The sequence below is a fragment of the Doryrhamphus excisus genome, chromosome 14 (assembly GCF_030265055.1).
Source record: "Doryrhamphus excisus isolate RoL2022-K1 chromosome 14, RoL_Dexc_1.0, whole genome shotgun sequence".
NCBI classification, from domain to species: domain Eukaryota; kingdom Metazoa; phylum Chordata; class Actinopteri; order Syngnathiformes; family Syngnathidae; genus Doryrhamphus; species Doryrhamphus excisus.
In genome coordinates this window covers 9,288,235-9,304,875 of record NC_080479.1, presented here as the reverse complement: position 1 = coordinate 9,304,875, position 16,641 = coordinate 9,288,235, and the positions used below count along the sequence as shown (strand labels likewise).

Below are 16,641 nucleotides of genomic sequence, written 5' to 3'. Positions count from 1 at the left end.
AAGTAAGGGTTTACTCTCATTTAGGTTAATTTTGGGCAAACACAAGTGGGATTGGCATTAAATGGTGACCCGTGTGTGTTTTTATGTTTATGAGGAGTTGTCCAGACTTTGTGGGGAGGATGTTTGCCGATGCTCTTTGCTCAGTCTGGTGCTGTAAACATCTCTGCCCTCTAAAGTGAAGTTGTGTTTGCGTTGAAGACCCTGAGATGACTCGGGTCTTTGTCCTTATAAAAGAAAATGATGGCTCATCTCCTCTGTACACTACAGCATGCAGCCTGTGTTGGTCTTTGCTAATTGTCAATTGGAAGTTTGACTTTGCAGACCCCGGCCAGCCCTTGGAAGTGTGCGTTCCAAATACGCTTTAACAGAGTGTGCCTGACACCCAAGTGTGGATAAATACCAGATGCACATGTTAAGGAGTGCATCTTTAGTAACATCAGAAAATAAGAGTTAATCAACGAATGATTGAGGCGCCATCTTCCAACGAGCGAGCAAGACTCGGCAAAGCGGCCTCACCGTCAACATGGCGGTGAGTCACATTGCGCCATAGGGCCATAGCGGGAGATTTATGAGAGAGCGCTGCCAAAAAACAAGCCGTCCAGTCTGGAATAGGGCAGAGTCAGTGCAGCGGTGGGTGGGGAGGTGTGTTTGCAGACCGCCCCGCAACCCCATCCCTCTGATGTCTTGTGTGTCTTCGTTAATGAAGAAATTCTGGTACCTTGGTGAGACATTGCTGTCAGCTGAGCAGACTCTGCCTTCTCTGTGCCCTCTTCGAACACCACCTCCCCTGCAGCATCATGTCGTGGCCCCACCCAGTGCCATTAGGCCCTTGCACCACTTACGTGGCTGCTACTTATTTCCCCCAGTCAACCGTATTAACAGTTACTGTTCATTATATAGTAGCTATGTTTATTTTATAAATGGGAATGACGGATCAGTTTGTGCCAGGTGACCCCGGAGAGCTGCATTGGCCAGTCACCCAGCAATATCAATGCGTACAGCCACCGGTATCAATGTGTGGATGTCGCTTGCAGTGGTTTCTAATATTTTGGTTGCTATATGTAGCACACAAGAGTGGAGCTCTTGTGTGCTACAATATTTTATTTCATGAAATATTTGTTATATTTATATTAATATGGTTACACGTTCAAGAACACATGTTACCAGTGTTGGTGCTGGGCATACAAATCAAAGTGGAATTAAAATGTCTTTAAATGCAACATAAACTACAGTTTTGATGTTTTTCCTCACTTCATACCACATCATGTTCCTCGTTTACTTAAAGAATGAAAAGACTCCTCAATCATTCTCCAAGTAAGAACATATACGTAATTAGAAACTTGTATTCAAATACATAAACGCTGCTTGCTGGAAGATAAACAGCTCTTGTCCCCTTGCAAACACGCCTCACACTCTATAATGAGCCATAATATTCTTCGCCTCAAAGTGACAGATGTCCGAAGTGTGTTTTTGAGCCACACGAGCAATCTCACACATTCAGAAGACTTGCTATAGGCAGCATAAACTAATGTATGTCACCCTCTCACCATTCTGACAGGCGCGTCCAGTTAGCGCAGCGTGTCGGTCACACCAGCAGACAAGACTTGTAAGCAAACTGGTGGAGAGGGAAGTAACATTTTAGCAGAGGTGCATGATAGTAGTGTGAGTGAGAAACAAGACTTTTAGCTCATTGGTAGAAACACGCGGACTTGTCCTTCTAAGGTTGTAGGAGCCACGTGTCAATTTGTGGCGTTCACACGCGAGTAAGAGTACCTTCACGGAGTGTGAAAAGTGTGCTCTTGTTTGTATGCAATATTGGAGATCGCTATCAACTTGATGCCAGCTGGACATGCTGTCAATTTCAGGAACACAATTTCCACACTGAACAAAAAATAGGACAAATTGCTAAATTGTTTTGGTTTTAGTCAGACAAGATGTCAATTCATTGTGTTTGATTTTTTTTTTTTTACAATTGCCAAGTGTGTACACAAATTGCATACAAAGATTGCAACATGTGTTTTAGCAGCACTTCTTTAGGGGAAACACTACCCTCTTGTGGCAATAACGAATATAACACTGAGGTCAAGCTACGAATTGGAGCTAACTAACACACTGTTGTGTGAGGAAATAATCATAGCCAATTGGTAACCGTGTCGCTTTGATTTATTTAAAAAAAACAAGTATTTAGTGACACGCAAAGGGAGATGGACATCACTACAGTAATGGAACATTGATATGAATGAAACCTTGGGTTTGGGAGGAGAGGTGTGTGTATTGCAGGCAACATGGTGCACGCACACACACAGCAGATCTCAGCTGAATTTGGCCTTGGAGAAGTCCATCTCTGGATGCTGAGCCATGAACCTGCGGACAGACGATGATCATTAGCACTTCTGTAGGCCTTTTTTGTGAACCCATTAGATGTCTTTGGCGAGAGCGGTGGTTCTTAACAGGTGGGTCATCGGCCTTGCCATGTCCCTGAAAGCACCTCGTATGTGTGGTACTTGCTTGCTACGCCACCACAAGGCGAGTGTTACGTTTACGGCTGACAGTCAGGCTCGAGCAGGAGAGGAAGGACATAGAGTCTGAACTTAACACAGCTCGATCGCCTTAGGAAAAAGTTTACATTTGTACATGATCGATTGCATTTTGTCCTGAAAACTCTTAAACACGCTGCACGGCGGTCGAGTGGTTAGCGCGCAGACTTCACAGCTAGGAGACCAGGGTTCAATTCCACCCTCGGCATGCGTGGGTTTTCTCCGGGTACTCCAGTTTCCTCCCACATTCCAAAAACATGCTAGGTTAATTGGCCACTCCAAATTGTCCATAGGTATGAATGTGAGTGTGAATGGTTGTTTGTCTATATGTGCCCTGTGATTGGCTGGCCACCAGTCCAGGGTGTACCCCGCCTCTGGCCCGAAGACAGCTGGGATAGGCTCCAGCACCCCCCGTGACCCTCGTGAGGAAAAGCGGTAGAAAATGAATGAATGAATGAACCCTTAAACACTTTGTTCAAATCATTTTTTGAATGTGCGCATAAAAATGCAAGAAGTGGACACAATATATTACTTGTGTAATTGTTTCAAACAGGCCCTTTAAATATAAGATGTAAGCTGCTAAATTTTGGCCTTTTAGGTTGGTGCATGTCTTTGAGGGGTGGCGGTGGGTCCTGCAGCCAAACCAGTTGAGAACCACTGAGCTAGAGCAAGAGTGAGGAACCTACAGCTTCCCAGAGCATTTGATACAAATTTCCCCACCGATGGACTAATAAAGGCATATCTTAATCTTAATCTTGATGTGGCCTGTCTTGCCAATCTAGGAATCATAAAACCTCAGGGGAACCGTTATAAAATGGCCAAAAATGTATAACGCACATGTTCTCATAATGTATCATAAACATTTGTTGAAGAACCAAAATGGTGCAGATACTCCAACAGGTTCCCTATTTGATCTGAATACCACCACATGATGACACTTCCTGTACCCTGGAACATACTTTCATATCAAACATACTTTTTAAGGATGTCTTGTTTCTTCTGTTCTTCGGACGTGGGCAGACCCATGGATTTCTGCCGTTGGTCATACATCATCTTCTCCACCATACCGCGCGTTTCGCCGTCCAGGTCTGACAGCTGTTCAACAGCAGTTAGTTTTTCTTTAGTGTTATGAGTTTATGAGCATAATAATGGGTGAAAGAGGGTCACTATTGTGTGGAGTTCACCTTTGAGTTCTCTGGACAGACTTTCTTGGTATTTATTTCAGGATCTGTGGCAACGATCTTGCTCCACCACTCCATTTTGTTAATCTGAAAATCAAAAGGCCAAACAACCGTGGAGCTGTTTCACACTGATGAATACCAGAGGAGGAACGCTGTCGTACCTTCTCCAAGTGGACTATGACGACTTTGCCGTCGTCGAGCAGCCAGGAGCTTTCTTCCACCTTCACCTCGTTGTAGAGCTGCCCCTCAATAACCGGGGGGTGTCCTTTCAAGCCCACCTTGATGGAGCGCCGCTGGATGTCCACCACCACGTCTCGGCCTTTGATGCGGAACTTGACGTCGAAAGGTACCGTCAGCTGCAGGGAACAACGTTGAGAGGATAAGATGACGCATGTGACGGTGCACCATTTGGTTTCAGGTAGACCTACATCCACTTCTGACAGTGTCTGTGTCCACTTGTATTTGGGCAGGTCAGCTCCATTTCCTGCATTTGGCTTCAGTTTATCTTTGTCCTTCTCATCCTCCTCGCCTTCCGTGTCAGACTGAAGATAAAAGCATGTTAGCATTAAAGTACACCTTATACAAGAGCAGGATTTCAACAGCTAAGGGGCTCGTCTTAGGTGAATAATGATCAGATCCTCACCCCCTTCTCTTTTTCTGTTTCCGCCGACGGCTCGTCAACTTTCTCACTTTTGCTCCCCTTTGTCTGCTCTTCATTCTTCTTCTATAACACATGGGAACAGGGGTCATAAAGCAAGTGAACTCCAACAAGAGAGTCACATGACAGGCCAGGACAACAACAATGGTACCTTGTCAAGTTCCGTCTGAAGTTTCTCCGCTTCTTCCTCAGTAAGTTCTTGAATCCTGGGACCGTCTTCGCTTTTCTTCTTCTTCTGCTGCTCTTCCTCCGCTAGCTGGGCTGCTCTTTTGGCTTTATCCTTCTTTTCTTTCTCCTGTTTCTTCAGCTTTTCCTTATGGGCGTCCAGCGCCAGCTTACTGTGGTGGGCGAAAGAATCCTTCACAAGCTGAGAAAGAAAGAGGTCACAAGTAAGATGGAGACGAGATGCACTCAACACATTTGTGAGGAGATCTTACCTTTTCTCCAGCACCTGCTTCGCCACCAGTGAAAAAGTCAGTTTTGCGCCGCAGGAAGCTGAAAAATGTATCTACTAACTGTGGGGAAAAACACATTGAGATACATTTTACTGTTAGCATGTTATTGCATACAAATTCTTCCAGAACCTTCTAATACACGTCAGTATAATTAAATGTCTATGTTAGGGGGCGTTTGTAAAAGTTTATATCCATATTGGCTGAATTCTGATTCCTAATGCTTTTATAACAATCAACGTAATTCGTTATGCTTAAATTTTGATATTACTATTATTTTCAAAGTCGGTGTGCTCTGCCTTGCTGCCGGCTAACTATGTTAGCTTCGCCGTTAGCAAGATAGATTGAGCGTCCATTATTACCTCGTGTACCCCGCCTTCGTGCTGCTGTGCCATAACCAGCAACATCCCGTCATACTTTTCCTCGTCATCACCCATATCGGCTTAATATTAATATATTTCGAGGGAAAGGCGTACAGTAAACGGTTTATGACAAACAGCGAGGGAGGCCTGATTTGGTTATGGATGTTTCGCCACTTGCTTCCTGGAAACAAGCCCCGCTTCCATAGCACGGACCAATCGGATGGGGGCGTTTTAATTGACAGTTGAGCTCTCCAATGGTGTAACGGCCCTAGATGAAAGCGGAACTTCCGCGTTAACTGGGTGGATTTTTCTAGATAAATCTTCTCTTTAACTGTTGAAATGTATTTACTCAACGTATGTTATTTAAACATGTTGCATCATGCAACAAGTAATTAAAAGCGGAAACGTGTCAACTTCGTGTCAATTTGGTCACATACTGTACTTTAAAGTATTTTTTTATTTTTACAATAAGACAACTGAGAGCCTGAAAAGGCCACCTCACCGGATTTATTTTGTAAACCACTTCATTACAAAAAACAAACACAGCATCACTTTAATGTTTGGTCCAGGACAAAAAGTAATTAGTTTGTTGCATGGAATTAAAATGTACAGATGACACCATGGGGAAATTGAGGTTAGAAAATCAGGGCATATTTACACCATTCATTTAAGAATAATAGAATTAGCTATACCTGAGAGCATATATCCGCAGTAGCTATAGAGCAGATAAGTCTGAACAGTCCCACATGAGCAGCCATGTGAGGTTTCATGGGGCCCATTAACAATATACAGAATGCCTCATTACAATGTATGTTGCAGTATGCATGTATGTATAACAAACGGATATGTACATGAAAAATATATAAATTACAAAACAATAGGATGAGGAAATTCTGGTTTTATCAAGATGCTAACTGTGATTATTTTTAAAAAATCATCAAGAGCTGCTGGTGGAGCTCAGCTATCATTTAAAACAGAGAGTCCTGAGTTGGCTGACATCCTTCACAGGTGATAGTACAAATGTATAAACGGAAAGCGTGCGGCAGGCATCATGTTCTGACAGAAGTGCGAATCAGTGGGACACCGGACGAGTTAGTCTCTGTGTGGGAGGGGGAGTAGGTTATTGATGAGCTGGACGTTCGACCTGCAGGAACAAAACATCATGGCACTTTAGCAGGGGAAGTTGCATTCACCGTCACGCCTGTAGACAATGCATGGTAACAAGAAATCATACTAACGGATTTAAAATAGAGAAATATTTGCTTAATTGAGTGATGGCATATCCCACACACATAGCACAGCCATTGTGTAAGCGGGAGTACGAGTGCTGTGCAGCATTGGATCTCTTCCCTGTTAAACACTATTTAGCCCGTTATTGGTGTGGCCAGAAGTTGGCTTGCACCTCTCTGACAAAGTCCTCTGTTCTTCACACACAAGTTGGAAAGCCGGACTGATTTAGACATCACTCAGAGGTTCAGAATCAATATGAGGTAGTGCTCTCAGATGCTCGGTGCAAAGTCTGAGTACTTTGTTTGCATTACGTACACATTTTTATAGTTGCCAGTTGCGCATGATCTTTTCTGGTCTTCTTCTGAACTTCCTGGCAGTGTGCTAAATCAAACTGAGAGTTTTTTCTTTTTCTAATATTGTATATCAGACGTACCTGTCTGTAATATATTTAGTCACATTACATGACATTGTAGTGTGGAGTTACGCATTGGGTTCATAAATACTTCATGCAACTTGGAACAGTAGCAAAACAGAAATAATTGCAGCTGTAATAATGAAAGATGAATCAAATGTACACAGGATTAACTGCATTTTAAGTAGTATGAAACTTCCTTTCTTAAAAGCAGAACAGACTGCAATATATGTAGTTCTAGTGAGCTGGTTTATCATCCAGGTTGAGTGCCTTCCTGTTGGGTTTAGTGGAATTATGCTTGGAAATGGAACATGAAAATGGATGCAAACTACAAATGGGGCATTTGAATACACTTCCATTTACTATGGGGAGAATTACGGCTAAAAGAAAATCATGATTTTTTTTAATAGACTCATTCAATCCCGGCCATATTTCAAAAGCTGTCCCTCTCTGTAGCGGCCATTTTTGTTGATTTTCACTGATTTTTTCAAAGCACACAGAATATTGTGTTCTTTGTAGACATGGTATGTACGTACATACCAAAAAAAGATTGACTTTGTATGACTGAAAATACTAAGGAAGGTTTTTTTTTCCATTTGTTCGAGTAATTATGGTATGTTCATTCCAAAATAGAAGAGACAAACTAACAACAAAACAGACATAAACCAAACAGTTCTCACCTCCATTGTTCCTCCACATCTCTCTGGCACACTTGTCAGAGGAAGTCAATTCTGATATTTGAATGTTTGGATTGGATTTGTAGTCATCTGGGAGGGAAAACAAAAGTATGGCGTCAAATCAGGTGAAAGTGCACTGCATCACAAACGAATGAGTGGCACTTACTGTTGTTGCTGAACGTAACAGAGCTGCTCTCCCTCATGGTCTCATTGCCGCTGTCCGACAATGTTCTCTCTGTGCGGGAGACGTGCGACCTCTTCTTCTTCTTGCTCTTGCGAGTGCTGATGCGGATGATGCCGCGCACCAGACGACACTCGGCCTCCTGCTCGTCCATTTGATGCTCCTCGGCCAACGTGTTGATGAGCTGGTTGATGTCCTTGCTCTTGCGCAGAAACACAGAGTCCGACGTGCACCGGGCCAACTCTTCTATCTGATACTCGGTGTAAAGCTCCAGAAGCTTCTTCGTAATCAGCGAGTCCACGTTCTCCTCGCCGCCCTCCCAGTCGTCTAGCCCTATACACTCCTGCAGGGATAGGTGGCAGGGCTGCTTTTGAGGCAGGTATATTACATCTTCGGTTACTATATAATCTCTCGGACTGTCCACTTTGACTCCATTAATGCAGACGTCGCCCAGCCAGTCGTCTTCCTCTTCTTGCTTGTCTACCGGATTCTCAGCTCGAAGGCTCAGCTGTTCCGGCTCCTCTGTGGCGCTCTGTTTTGGCGGCAGACACGGGGCACGCATACATACTCTATAAAGGCCACAGGTCAAAACACTACACATAAAGATCCTGCAAGCTCTCGGGGAGGCGCAGGGATTGCAGGTTTGAGGGGTGGAGGGAGGCTCGGCTGAAGAAGCGATAAAACCTGTTGTCTCAGACTGCTTCCCGTTTGCATCCTTGTATTGGCCTGTCTTTAGCTTCTGGGTCTCTGGCGCTGCAGGGTCTACACAGCGTTCTTCATAGGACAAAGACCTCTGGCTGCTTGTCTGGCTCAGTCCTCGCTGGTAGCTGCCAGGCCCTGAGGTCTCTCTCATGTTGCCCGCACTGCCCACAGACATGACTTCCTGTTGTCACAAAGTGAAAAAGCACAGGGAAATTAAGATGAGTTATAATGTAATTAAGTGACACAATAGAAATTAGTACTCATCAGTCCAATCTGTTGATAAAATGTCTTGATCACTGTGGGGGGATAAATTATTCATTCATTCATTTTCTACCGCTTATCCTCACGAGGGGCGCGGGGGTGCTGGAGCCTATCCCAGCTGTCTTCGGGCGAGAGGCGGGGTACACACACCCTGGACTGGTGGCCAGCCAATCACAGGGCACATATAGACAAACAACCATTCACACTCACATTCATACCTATGGACAATTTGGAGTGGCCAATTAACCTAGCATGTTTTAGGAATGTGGGAGGAAACCGGAGTACCCAAAGAAAACCCACACATGCACGCAAACTCCACACAGAGATGGCAGAGGGTGGAATTGAAATCGGGTCTCCTAGCTGTGAGGCCTGCACGCTAACCACTCGTCCACTGTGCAGCCAAAATAGTTATTTTTTAAATTTATTTCAGATGGCATAAAATATTGAGAAGGGTGTTTCATGTCGCCAACTTCATATTTTTTTTTCAAAGAAGATATAAGATCTTATTTTCTTATTCATAAATACTTCATATACAATAGCAATAGTTGCAACATCCTGGATTTTGAGTAGAATGAATCTGCTTTAATGTTACTGAGGTCTTTCCAGTTGGTTTGAACTTCCTTAAACTTCAAATTATTTTCATATCAGATGGCAGAAAACAGCGTTCTGCATGTTTCATGTCTTCTAGAAGACTGATTGAATATTTGTGCTGGTGGCAGCCAAGTAAATCATTCAAGTTGCGATGAATTAACAATAGCAATTTTAACCATTTATAGATCCGAACATGACTAGACTGGTTTCACTTTTTCGATTTCATTCACTGCCATGGAGATAAATCTGTATCAAAAATCCACGTTGCAATCAACATTTAGTGACAGAAATGCATCTTTTATGCCAGTTTGAAGCGTATGAACTGACACCAGTTTCGTTTTTTATACAGTTTCTACGTGTAATTGGCGTTCGTTGTCAAACCCACGATTGTTTACAGACGTCATGCAAAGACATGGGAAGAAACGACTGAAGAACAAACAACATTAGTGACACGCTGATTGTATTTATACGCGCACAGCGCATTAAAGAATTAGATATAAGTTGCTTTCCCTCGGGTGAATGAAAATAATGTCGCTTTCATGGCGGCGACGTCATAGTTAGCTCTTTTCCTCCATTTGAGGACTGACGAATGTTTCAGTAAACGTGACTTACAATTGACGGTTCTTCCACGTACCAGCTCCTAACTTATTGTTGTGATAGCTCCCTTTTATTTGACATCAAAACAAGTACTACATCTCGTCCATAAACTCTTTCTCCACTTTTCGCCTTTGGGAAGTTGTTTTCGACAGTTCATACACCTGAGCGACAAGGTGGAGGTAGCAAAACAGGTAGTCGTAATAACTTTGACTTCCTGCCATGGTGTACAAAGTAAAATGCTAAAGAAAAGCGTTGTCATCGAATAGTCATCATGGAATTCTGTTGAATTGATGTAAATATCTGAGTCGTTTAAAATTGAATCAAACACACATTGACTGACTTCACTGACTTCATATTAAGCTTCAAATAGAAGTAGTTTATTTTTACTTTTTGTAAGTTTCCGGTCAAACGCTATTATTAGGAATATTTAACTTGACCAACAAGTTAAGCGAAAGCCGGAAGTTGACAAATATTCACGCTTAAAAGTTAGCTTTTTTTAATTCTACATTTTAGGAAAAATTAATATATCTAAAATCTATAGGATGTGGCTATTGTTTTCAAACTTGTACCGTCATTAGTTACATCTAATATATACATAGAGCATATTTCCTAACTAACGTTTATTTTGAAACCCGGAAGTGATGTAATGAATATGACAAACATATGACAAACAAATACACTACTCGTTTTAAATCAGTGTTAATTTATCCACGACAGGAGCGAACTATTTGGAGTGTATTTTGGTGTTTTCTTTATTAATTACGAAACTCTCTTTACGGAGCTTAAATCACAAATCCAGCGGTCTGGTAAGGGCAGTTTCATTGACGGATGTTTATTATGTGCTGGCTCGATGTGGATGAGCGGCTAATAGCTAAAAGACTAACGATGGACTCAAGTGTCCCCCTTTGTGGGACATAAACGGGAATTAAAAAACACACTGTTATAATGAATATATTATCAGCCATGGATAGGTCAGACGGTGTTTTCGTGTTCTTTGTAGCAGGATACTCATAGTGCCGTGATTCCGCCATAACGTGACGTCGTTGGTTGAGTCCGCTGTAGGTGATGTCAGTCTTGTCAGTGCGTTGTGAATCATGAAAAAGGGCGAGTACCAGCAAATTGACCCACAGACAACCCGGACACCTACCCCGACCTCACCGGGTCACCACCATCACCACCAGCACCACCACAACCAGGGGGAGGACCGCAGCTGCAACGGGGGTGAGCGGCTGAGGAGACCCAGGAGGAGATGGGAGGTTTTCCCAGGGAAGAACCGCTTCTTCTGCGATGGACGGGTCATAGCAGCACGCCAGAGCGGGGTTCTACCCCTCACCCTCGGCCTTATCCTTGTCACCAGTGTGTTGTTCTTCATATTTGAGTAAGTTCATCTATTAACACAGTGATATTGTGCACAGTGCATTCCAATGGTCTGCATGGGTTTTGCATGTCTGGTTACATTCATGTATGCTGTTCCTAGCTGCCCTTTCCTGTTCAAACACCTGACAAGCTGCATACCCGCTATTGGAGGAGTCCTCTTTGTGTTTGTGGTCGTCACGCTTCTCCAAACCAGCTTCTCAGACCCTGGCATCCTGCCTCGAGCCACGCCAGACGAGGCGGCTGACATTGAGAAGCAAATAGGTGAGGTTCATAATGTCATTTATCCTCCATATTATATCATAATAACGACATTTTCCCCACAAAGACACCACCGGGAATGCGGGCTATCGACCGCCGCCGCGGACCAAGGAGGTGCTCATCAATCAGCAGGTGGTCAAACTTAAATATTGCTTCACATGCCGGATGTTCCGGCCTCCGCGGACGTCCCACTGCAGCTTGTGTGACAACTGCGTAGGTGAGAAGTGGACATATGCCGACAAGTAACGCACATGACGCTACACTAACTTAAAAACGTTACTTCCTTGGCTGTGTTTGTCCTTCAGAGAGATTTGACCATCACTGCCCGTGGGTGGGCAATTGTGTAGGGAAGCGCAACTACCGCTTCTTCTACACCTTCATCGTCTCCTTGTCTTTTCTGACGGCATTCATCTTTGGTTGCGTGACCACACATCTTGCACTGAGTAAGGAAAGACGTTTTCTTTTTGACACACGAACATGTACATATACAGGAAGTGAAAATGTAAATAGTTCATTTGCATTTATAACCTCATCCACTTCTGGGACACTTTGACATGCAGTTTATATACAAACAATGTCTGCTCTTCTAGGAGCTCAGAATGGAAAAGGCCTGTTATATGCCCTTCAGCAGAGTCCTGGCAGATATCCTTTACATCAGGGGTCTCAAACACGCGGCCCGTGGGCCAAATGTGGCCCGCAGGACACTAGTTTGAGGCCCCCGCCTTGATATGAAAGTTTAATGTTAGTGTGGCCTGCGCAAGTTTGATATGGATGCTGTATGGTATCATGTACCCAGAAAAAAATATTACATTTGATTAATGTTCATGTTAAAGGTTAAATAACTGTTAATAGTTATCCTCCCTATCCGTGTGGAAGTGGTAAGTTTTTGGCTATTTAAGTTTGAAGGAAATAACTTGGAGGCTACCGTTTAGGTCGCTAGCTCTCTAGTTGCAACCCTGCAGTTGCGCAATATATTGTAAATAAAAAGAGTATAAATGTGACTATAGTCGTGTTTTGTCATGTCTACAGGGCTCTAATAATGCTTTGTTAATTTTAATCTGAAAAAAATAATTTGTCTACCCACCAACTATATGTGGTTTCTTAAGTTTTTATTATTTGCTGTTTTATTATTATTATTATTATATTTATTTATTACTGATTAATTTTCTTTGTTCTTGATTTGTTTATTTTTAATCTTATTTTGTGTAGAAAAATAAAAATTAAGATATTTGAAAACAGTGGAATGTTTTACCAGAGCTTTTCTTGTAGGAAATTGGAACCAAAGCGAAGTTTTTCAATTTTTTTGGTTTTTAATAAATGCGTTTTTTTTGTTTTTTTTGGAAAACCTGATGCGGCCCAGTCTCACCCAGACCCGAGCTCCAGTGGCCCCCAAGTAAATTGAGTTTGAGACCCCTGCTTTACATCAAAGTTATCATCATTCACTTCTAACATGCATCCATCTACCCTCCTTGACTCAATCCTGTACTGCTGTGGAGCTGGCAATATGTTTCCTCTCAGTTTGGTCCATCTTGGGCCTCTCAGGCTTCCATACGTACCTTGTTGCTTCCAACCTCACCACAAATGAAGACGTGAGTACATCGACAACCCATATTTTATCTTACCAATGAAGAACTAAAATATGATTTGTGTATCTCAGATTAAAGGTACTTGGTCGGGGAAGAGTGGTGCAGAAGATGTCATCAACCCATACAGCCACAGAAACGTCTTCGTCAACTGTTGCTCAGTGCTTTGTGGACCCATGCCGCCCAGGTTAGGTATACCCGTCACAGTTGATTAATATCAGGAACAAACCTGCTTAATCAGCATCCTTTTTGTTCCATTTACTGCAGTTTGATCAACAGACGAGGTTTCCTACCTGCAGATGAAGACGTCGCGACCAGCACGGACATAGAAGTGCCCGGCGCGTCCAATAAAAGCGAGATAAACGTGGTAGGAGGGTTTATCAAGCCGGGTTTGCAGCTCTTGATTGACGCATGGCTGCCTGCTTTAGCCCCACATTTGTGTGTGCCGTGTCTTGCTCACCTTTGACTCCCTCGGTGTAGTATCATAATAGCCTTGTTCAAAATGGTGGCGCTAGACATAGAATGGTCACCCCCGTGTGACAATGGCAGCAGAAGAGGTAGTAAATCATGTCCTCCATTGTTGTTTACTGTGAGGACTTCCTTCCATAGGCTCCAGCATAGACCCACGACCCTAATGAGGATAAGTGGCATAGAAAATGGAGCTAGGATGTCACACTGTTCACAACAGCACAGCCCACTTGATGAAAAGTTGCCAATCCAACCCGTACCGTTGTGCAAACGTCGTTAGCGGTGCAGTGTTCTCTGTACATTCATTTATTTGTGGCGGCCTGCCAGGGATGCATTTGGGCCGCCACATATTAAAAGCCTTGTTCAAAATGGTGGCGCTAGAAAGAGAATCGTCACTCCCGTGTGACAATGGCAGCAGAATGTTACTACAAATCATGTCCTCCATTGTTGTTTACTGTGAGGACTTCCTTCCATAGGCTCCAGCATTGACCCACGACCCTAATGAGGATAAGCGGCATAGAAAATTGAGCTAGGATGTCACACTGTTCATAGCCCACTTGATGAAAAGTTGCCAATCCAACCCCATATCGTTGTGCAAACTTTGTTAGCGGTGCAGTGTTTTCTGTACATTTGACGGCCTGCCAAGGATACATTTGGACCGCCACATATTATCAAAAGACGCATTCAAAGACGATGATATGTGCTATTGTACACTGGTCACCCGGCGTCAGTAATGTTACTGTAAGGTTGGGTGAGACACACAAGCACCAGACTTGATCGCCAGAACAACAGGCTTTTATTTCAGGTTTGAATTATCGCAAATTATCTTGAATTATCTCTGACTCGTCCTCTTTGCGGTAATAATTTTGTATGCATTTGACACCATTAACATTGACACCATTAAAAAAAAAAATCTAATTGTCCATCATATTTTGCACCATTGCATCCTGTTCTCTTGTGTGGTCATCAAACCTCTTCTAACCTGCTCTTCTGTATGTGGTCTGTCTCCATGTTTGCCTGTGCCTGTTCCTGTGTCCGCACCTCCCATCCCTTCACATCCCTCACAACCAGGAGGACAGTTGTCTGGATTTTGCCGTGTCCTGCACCGGCTGATTAGCCACTTTTTATTAGAGCAGGAAAAGTGAAGCTGGGTAAGCCAGGGAGGGAAAGCGAGTCTTGTTAGCGCCGCATCTGCATGCCGTAGCTTCTTCTTGATATGCTTCCATGCTGGGTGGGATCCAGAGAGCACAAGGGAGAGTGAATGTTTTCATTTTCATGCAGGATTTAATTTGTATGGATGATTTCTTCTTGGAGAACACATTAAAAGAGGCTTATGGGCACCTCTGCTGTAATCCAATTAAAGCATTACAGCTTTTACAACATTGAATCGTGAAATTGCTTTGCTTTCACTTTGATTTGCTGCAACTCTTTCATGCTCGTATTCCTAATGTACCCTCATTTTTCCGCAGTGCAAACACGGAGCTAAAGGTCTGCTGGAGTCCACCGCTCACACTCCACTCCTGTCCACCTCGTGTCCTCAGGGAAAGCCTCAGTCGGCGAGCAGCCCACCTGTGAACTCCGACCTCTCAGCTGGCCTCCCCACAAACTGCGGGTCCCACAAACCGAGCAATACCTCCGACATCCGCCCCAACAAGACAAAACCCAAGAAAACGAATAATAAAAAGGCGGCTTCGCCTCTCCTCAACCCCGCCTTTGATGTTCAAGCTTCCTCTCTAGACGGGGGCGATGTGTCCAAATCCAGGAGTCATAAAGGTGCCAGGACGCCCACAACACACAAGTAACATTCTAATTCAGCTTTTTCTACATTGGTTCAGGGATAGCGCTGGATTGTGTGTGTCAATCAGTCATTTGATGTATTTTTGAAACAGAAGAGGGGACATTTGTACAGTGATACACACACACAGGAGTAAAGGTACACTTTTTACTTATCTATGTTTTTTTTTAGTGTAGAATTCCTGTGCTTCCAAGTGTGTGATGCTGAAGTAAATATGAAAAGGATGCACCGCAGGCTTCAGTTGACATGCTAAATGTAATATTGCACGACTTTGTTGCAACCCTTTGGGCATTTTCAAACTTCAAATTTGTATAAACGTGAACACCAAAAAGCACCTAGTTTTTGTACCGAATGGTTGTGCAGTATAGTTGCCTGCGCTTAAGCTGTTCTAAATGTTATATTTACACTTCCCCCCACCACCACCACCCTCTCAATGAAGACAACATGTTCCCGGTCCTGTCCTTTTTCTCCCCGTTTGCACTAAGCACACACTCCGTAGGACTGTGGTGCAGTGTACAATATGCAAGTCATGTGACACATATGCATTGGAATGCATTTCTAAGGAGAAGCATGTCTGCAAATGTACGATATAGTCAGTTGAACTATTCCAAATAAAGGACAATGAAACGAAATGTGATGCTGACCCCCTTTTAGACTCCTGCAGCGCAGTTTTCAACCGCTAGGTGGTGATATAGCTTGTGGCGTTAAAGTGGGCATCAGCTGTCAAAAGCAGGCGTTACAATCTGCCAACTAGGATATGTCTTTTGCATTTCATTGGCTACACTTGCATAATTTAATACAGATGTCCATTTCAATTTCCAGAGACAATAATGCACTAGTTTGGATCGGTGTTGTTACTATGCCTTAGAACTTCACTGCTTCACATTGAGCAGTCTCTAATATTGTGATGGCTTTATTTAGCTATGGCAAAGAGGTGTCAGTGCCACAATTGCATGCCCTGTGTCAAAAAGCTCTTATATCTCTATAGTGTCCCTCCTACGCCACACTTGCATGTACTGTATCGTAACATAACTAGCAGCTGAAGTGCATGGTAAACCAATACTGTAGTAGTATTGATTATAAGGAATATACAGTTTCTCACATTTCTTTATATAAATGACCTTGTGTAGGAGGGAGGGCAACTTGGATGGATGTAAAATGTGTGTTCTGCCATAAATTTGCTCACATATTAATAATAATAAGAATAAAAAGCAGTTTCCTTGTTGTCCTAAACGGGCATTTTGAAAATGGTTTTACACTGGGATGTAGGAAGAAGGAAATAATAGTCTATGAGGCATTCAGATAGCTGTGTGTGTGTG

The 16,641-nt window shown here is 43.3% G+C and overlaps 3 protein-coding genes across 5 annotated transcripts in view; 1 reads left to right on the top strand and 2 right to left on the bottom strand.

Moving 5' to 3' along the window:
- Positions 1–5,394, bottom strand: part of nudc (nudC nuclear distribution protein) — a 41,980-nt gene extending 36,586 nt beyond the window's left edge. The window contains exons 1-9 of one of the 2 annotated variants that reach the window (XR_009119324.1): positions 5,191–5,394; positions 4,814–4,891; positions 4,528–4,743; positions 4,362–4,442; positions 4,147–4,260; positions 3,880–4,074; positions 3,722–3,805; positions 3,514–3,632; positions 2,183–2,364 (exon numbers count right to left, since the gene is read on the bottom strand). Coding sequence is in view for 1 of the 2 variants with exons in the window: in XM_058047217.1 (XP_057903200.1) it covers positions 2,313–2,364; positions 3,514–3,632; positions 3,722–3,805; positions 3,880–4,074; positions 4,147–4,260; positions 4,362–4,442; positions 4,528–4,743; positions 4,814–4,891; positions 5,191–5,265 (1,014 nt within the window). In the remaining variant the exon portion in view is untranslated. Of the gene's footprint in view, positions 1–1,906; positions 2,365–3,513; positions 3,633–3,721; positions 3,806–3,879; positions 4,075–4,146; positions 4,261–4,361; positions 4,443–4,527; positions 4,744–4,813; positions 4,892–5,190 lie in introns of those variants that run through there. The other variant, XM_058047217.1, reaches the window with a different exon arrangement.
- Positions 5,395–5,665: 271 nt separating this feature from the next.
- kdf1b (keratinocyte differentiation factor 1b) lies at positions 5,666–10,029 on the bottom strand. Its single transcript, XM_058047216.1, has 4 exons — positions 9,857–10,029; positions 7,676–8,573; positions 7,513–7,599; positions 5,666–6,334 (listed from the first exon to the last, which is right to left on the bottom strand). Exons 2-4 carry the CDS (start codon positions 8,565–8,567, stop codon positions 6,240–6,242), a joined length of 1,074 nt encoding a protein of 357 aa, XP_057903199.1. The 5' UTR covers positions 8,568–8,573; positions 9,857–10,029; the 3' UTR covers positions 5,666–6,239.
- A 116-nt stretch (positions 10,030–10,145) lies between these two features.
- Positions 10,146–16,392, top strand: zdhhc18b (zinc finger DHHC-type palmitoyltransferase 18b). Of its 2 annotated transcripts, XM_058047215.1 has the most exons (10): positions 10,146–11,219; positions 11,319–11,479; positions 11,544–11,693; positions 11,782–11,919; positions 12,067–12,118; positions 12,963–13,065; positions 13,134–13,246; positions 13,327–13,426; positions 14,599–14,678; positions 14,997–15,145. In XM_058047215.1, exons 1-9 carry the CDS (start codon positions 10,936–10,938, stop codon positions 14,638–14,640), a joined length of 1,143 nt encoding a protein of 380 aa, XP_057903198.1. In that variant the 5' UTR covers positions 10,146–10,935; the 3' UTR covers positions 14,641–14,678; positions 14,997–15,145. The 2 variants fall into 2 exon arrangements, with proteins under 2 accessions (XP_057903198.1, XP_057903197.1); XM_058047214.1 differs by lacking the exon at positions 14,599–14,678 and having other exon boundaries at positions 10,154–11,219; positions 14,997–16,392.
- The last annotated feature ends 249 nt before the right edge of the window (positions 16,393–16,641 follow it).

Excerpts from the sequence above, each read along its gene's own strand:
- kdf1b (XM_058047216.1), bottom strand. The coding sequence starts at position 8,567 with ATGTCTGTGGGCAGTGCGGGCAACATGAGAGAGACCTCAGGGCCTGGC. Across the intron at positions 7,600-7,675 it reads TGTTACGTTCAGCAACAACA|ATGACTACAAATCCAATCCA; the intron begins GTAAGTGCCACT and ends TTTCCCTCCCAG. Across the intron at positions 6,335-7,512 it reads GATGTGGAGGAACAATGGAG|GTCGAACGTCCAGCTCATCA; the intron begins GTGAGAACTGTT and ends TTGTTCCTGCAG.
- zdhhc18b (XM_058047214.1), top strand. The coding sequence starts at position 10,936 with ATGAAAAAGGGCGAGTACCAGCAAATTGACCCACAGACAACCCGGACA. Across the intron at positions 11,220-11,318 it reads GTGTTGTTCTTCATATTTGA|CTGCCCTTTCCTGTTCAAAC; the intron begins GTAAGTTCATCT and ends TGCTGTTCCTAG. Across the intron at positions 11,694-11,781 it reads CTTGTGTGACAACTGCGTAG|AGAGATTTGACCATCACTGC; the intron begins GTGAGAAGTGGA and ends TTTGTCCTTCAG.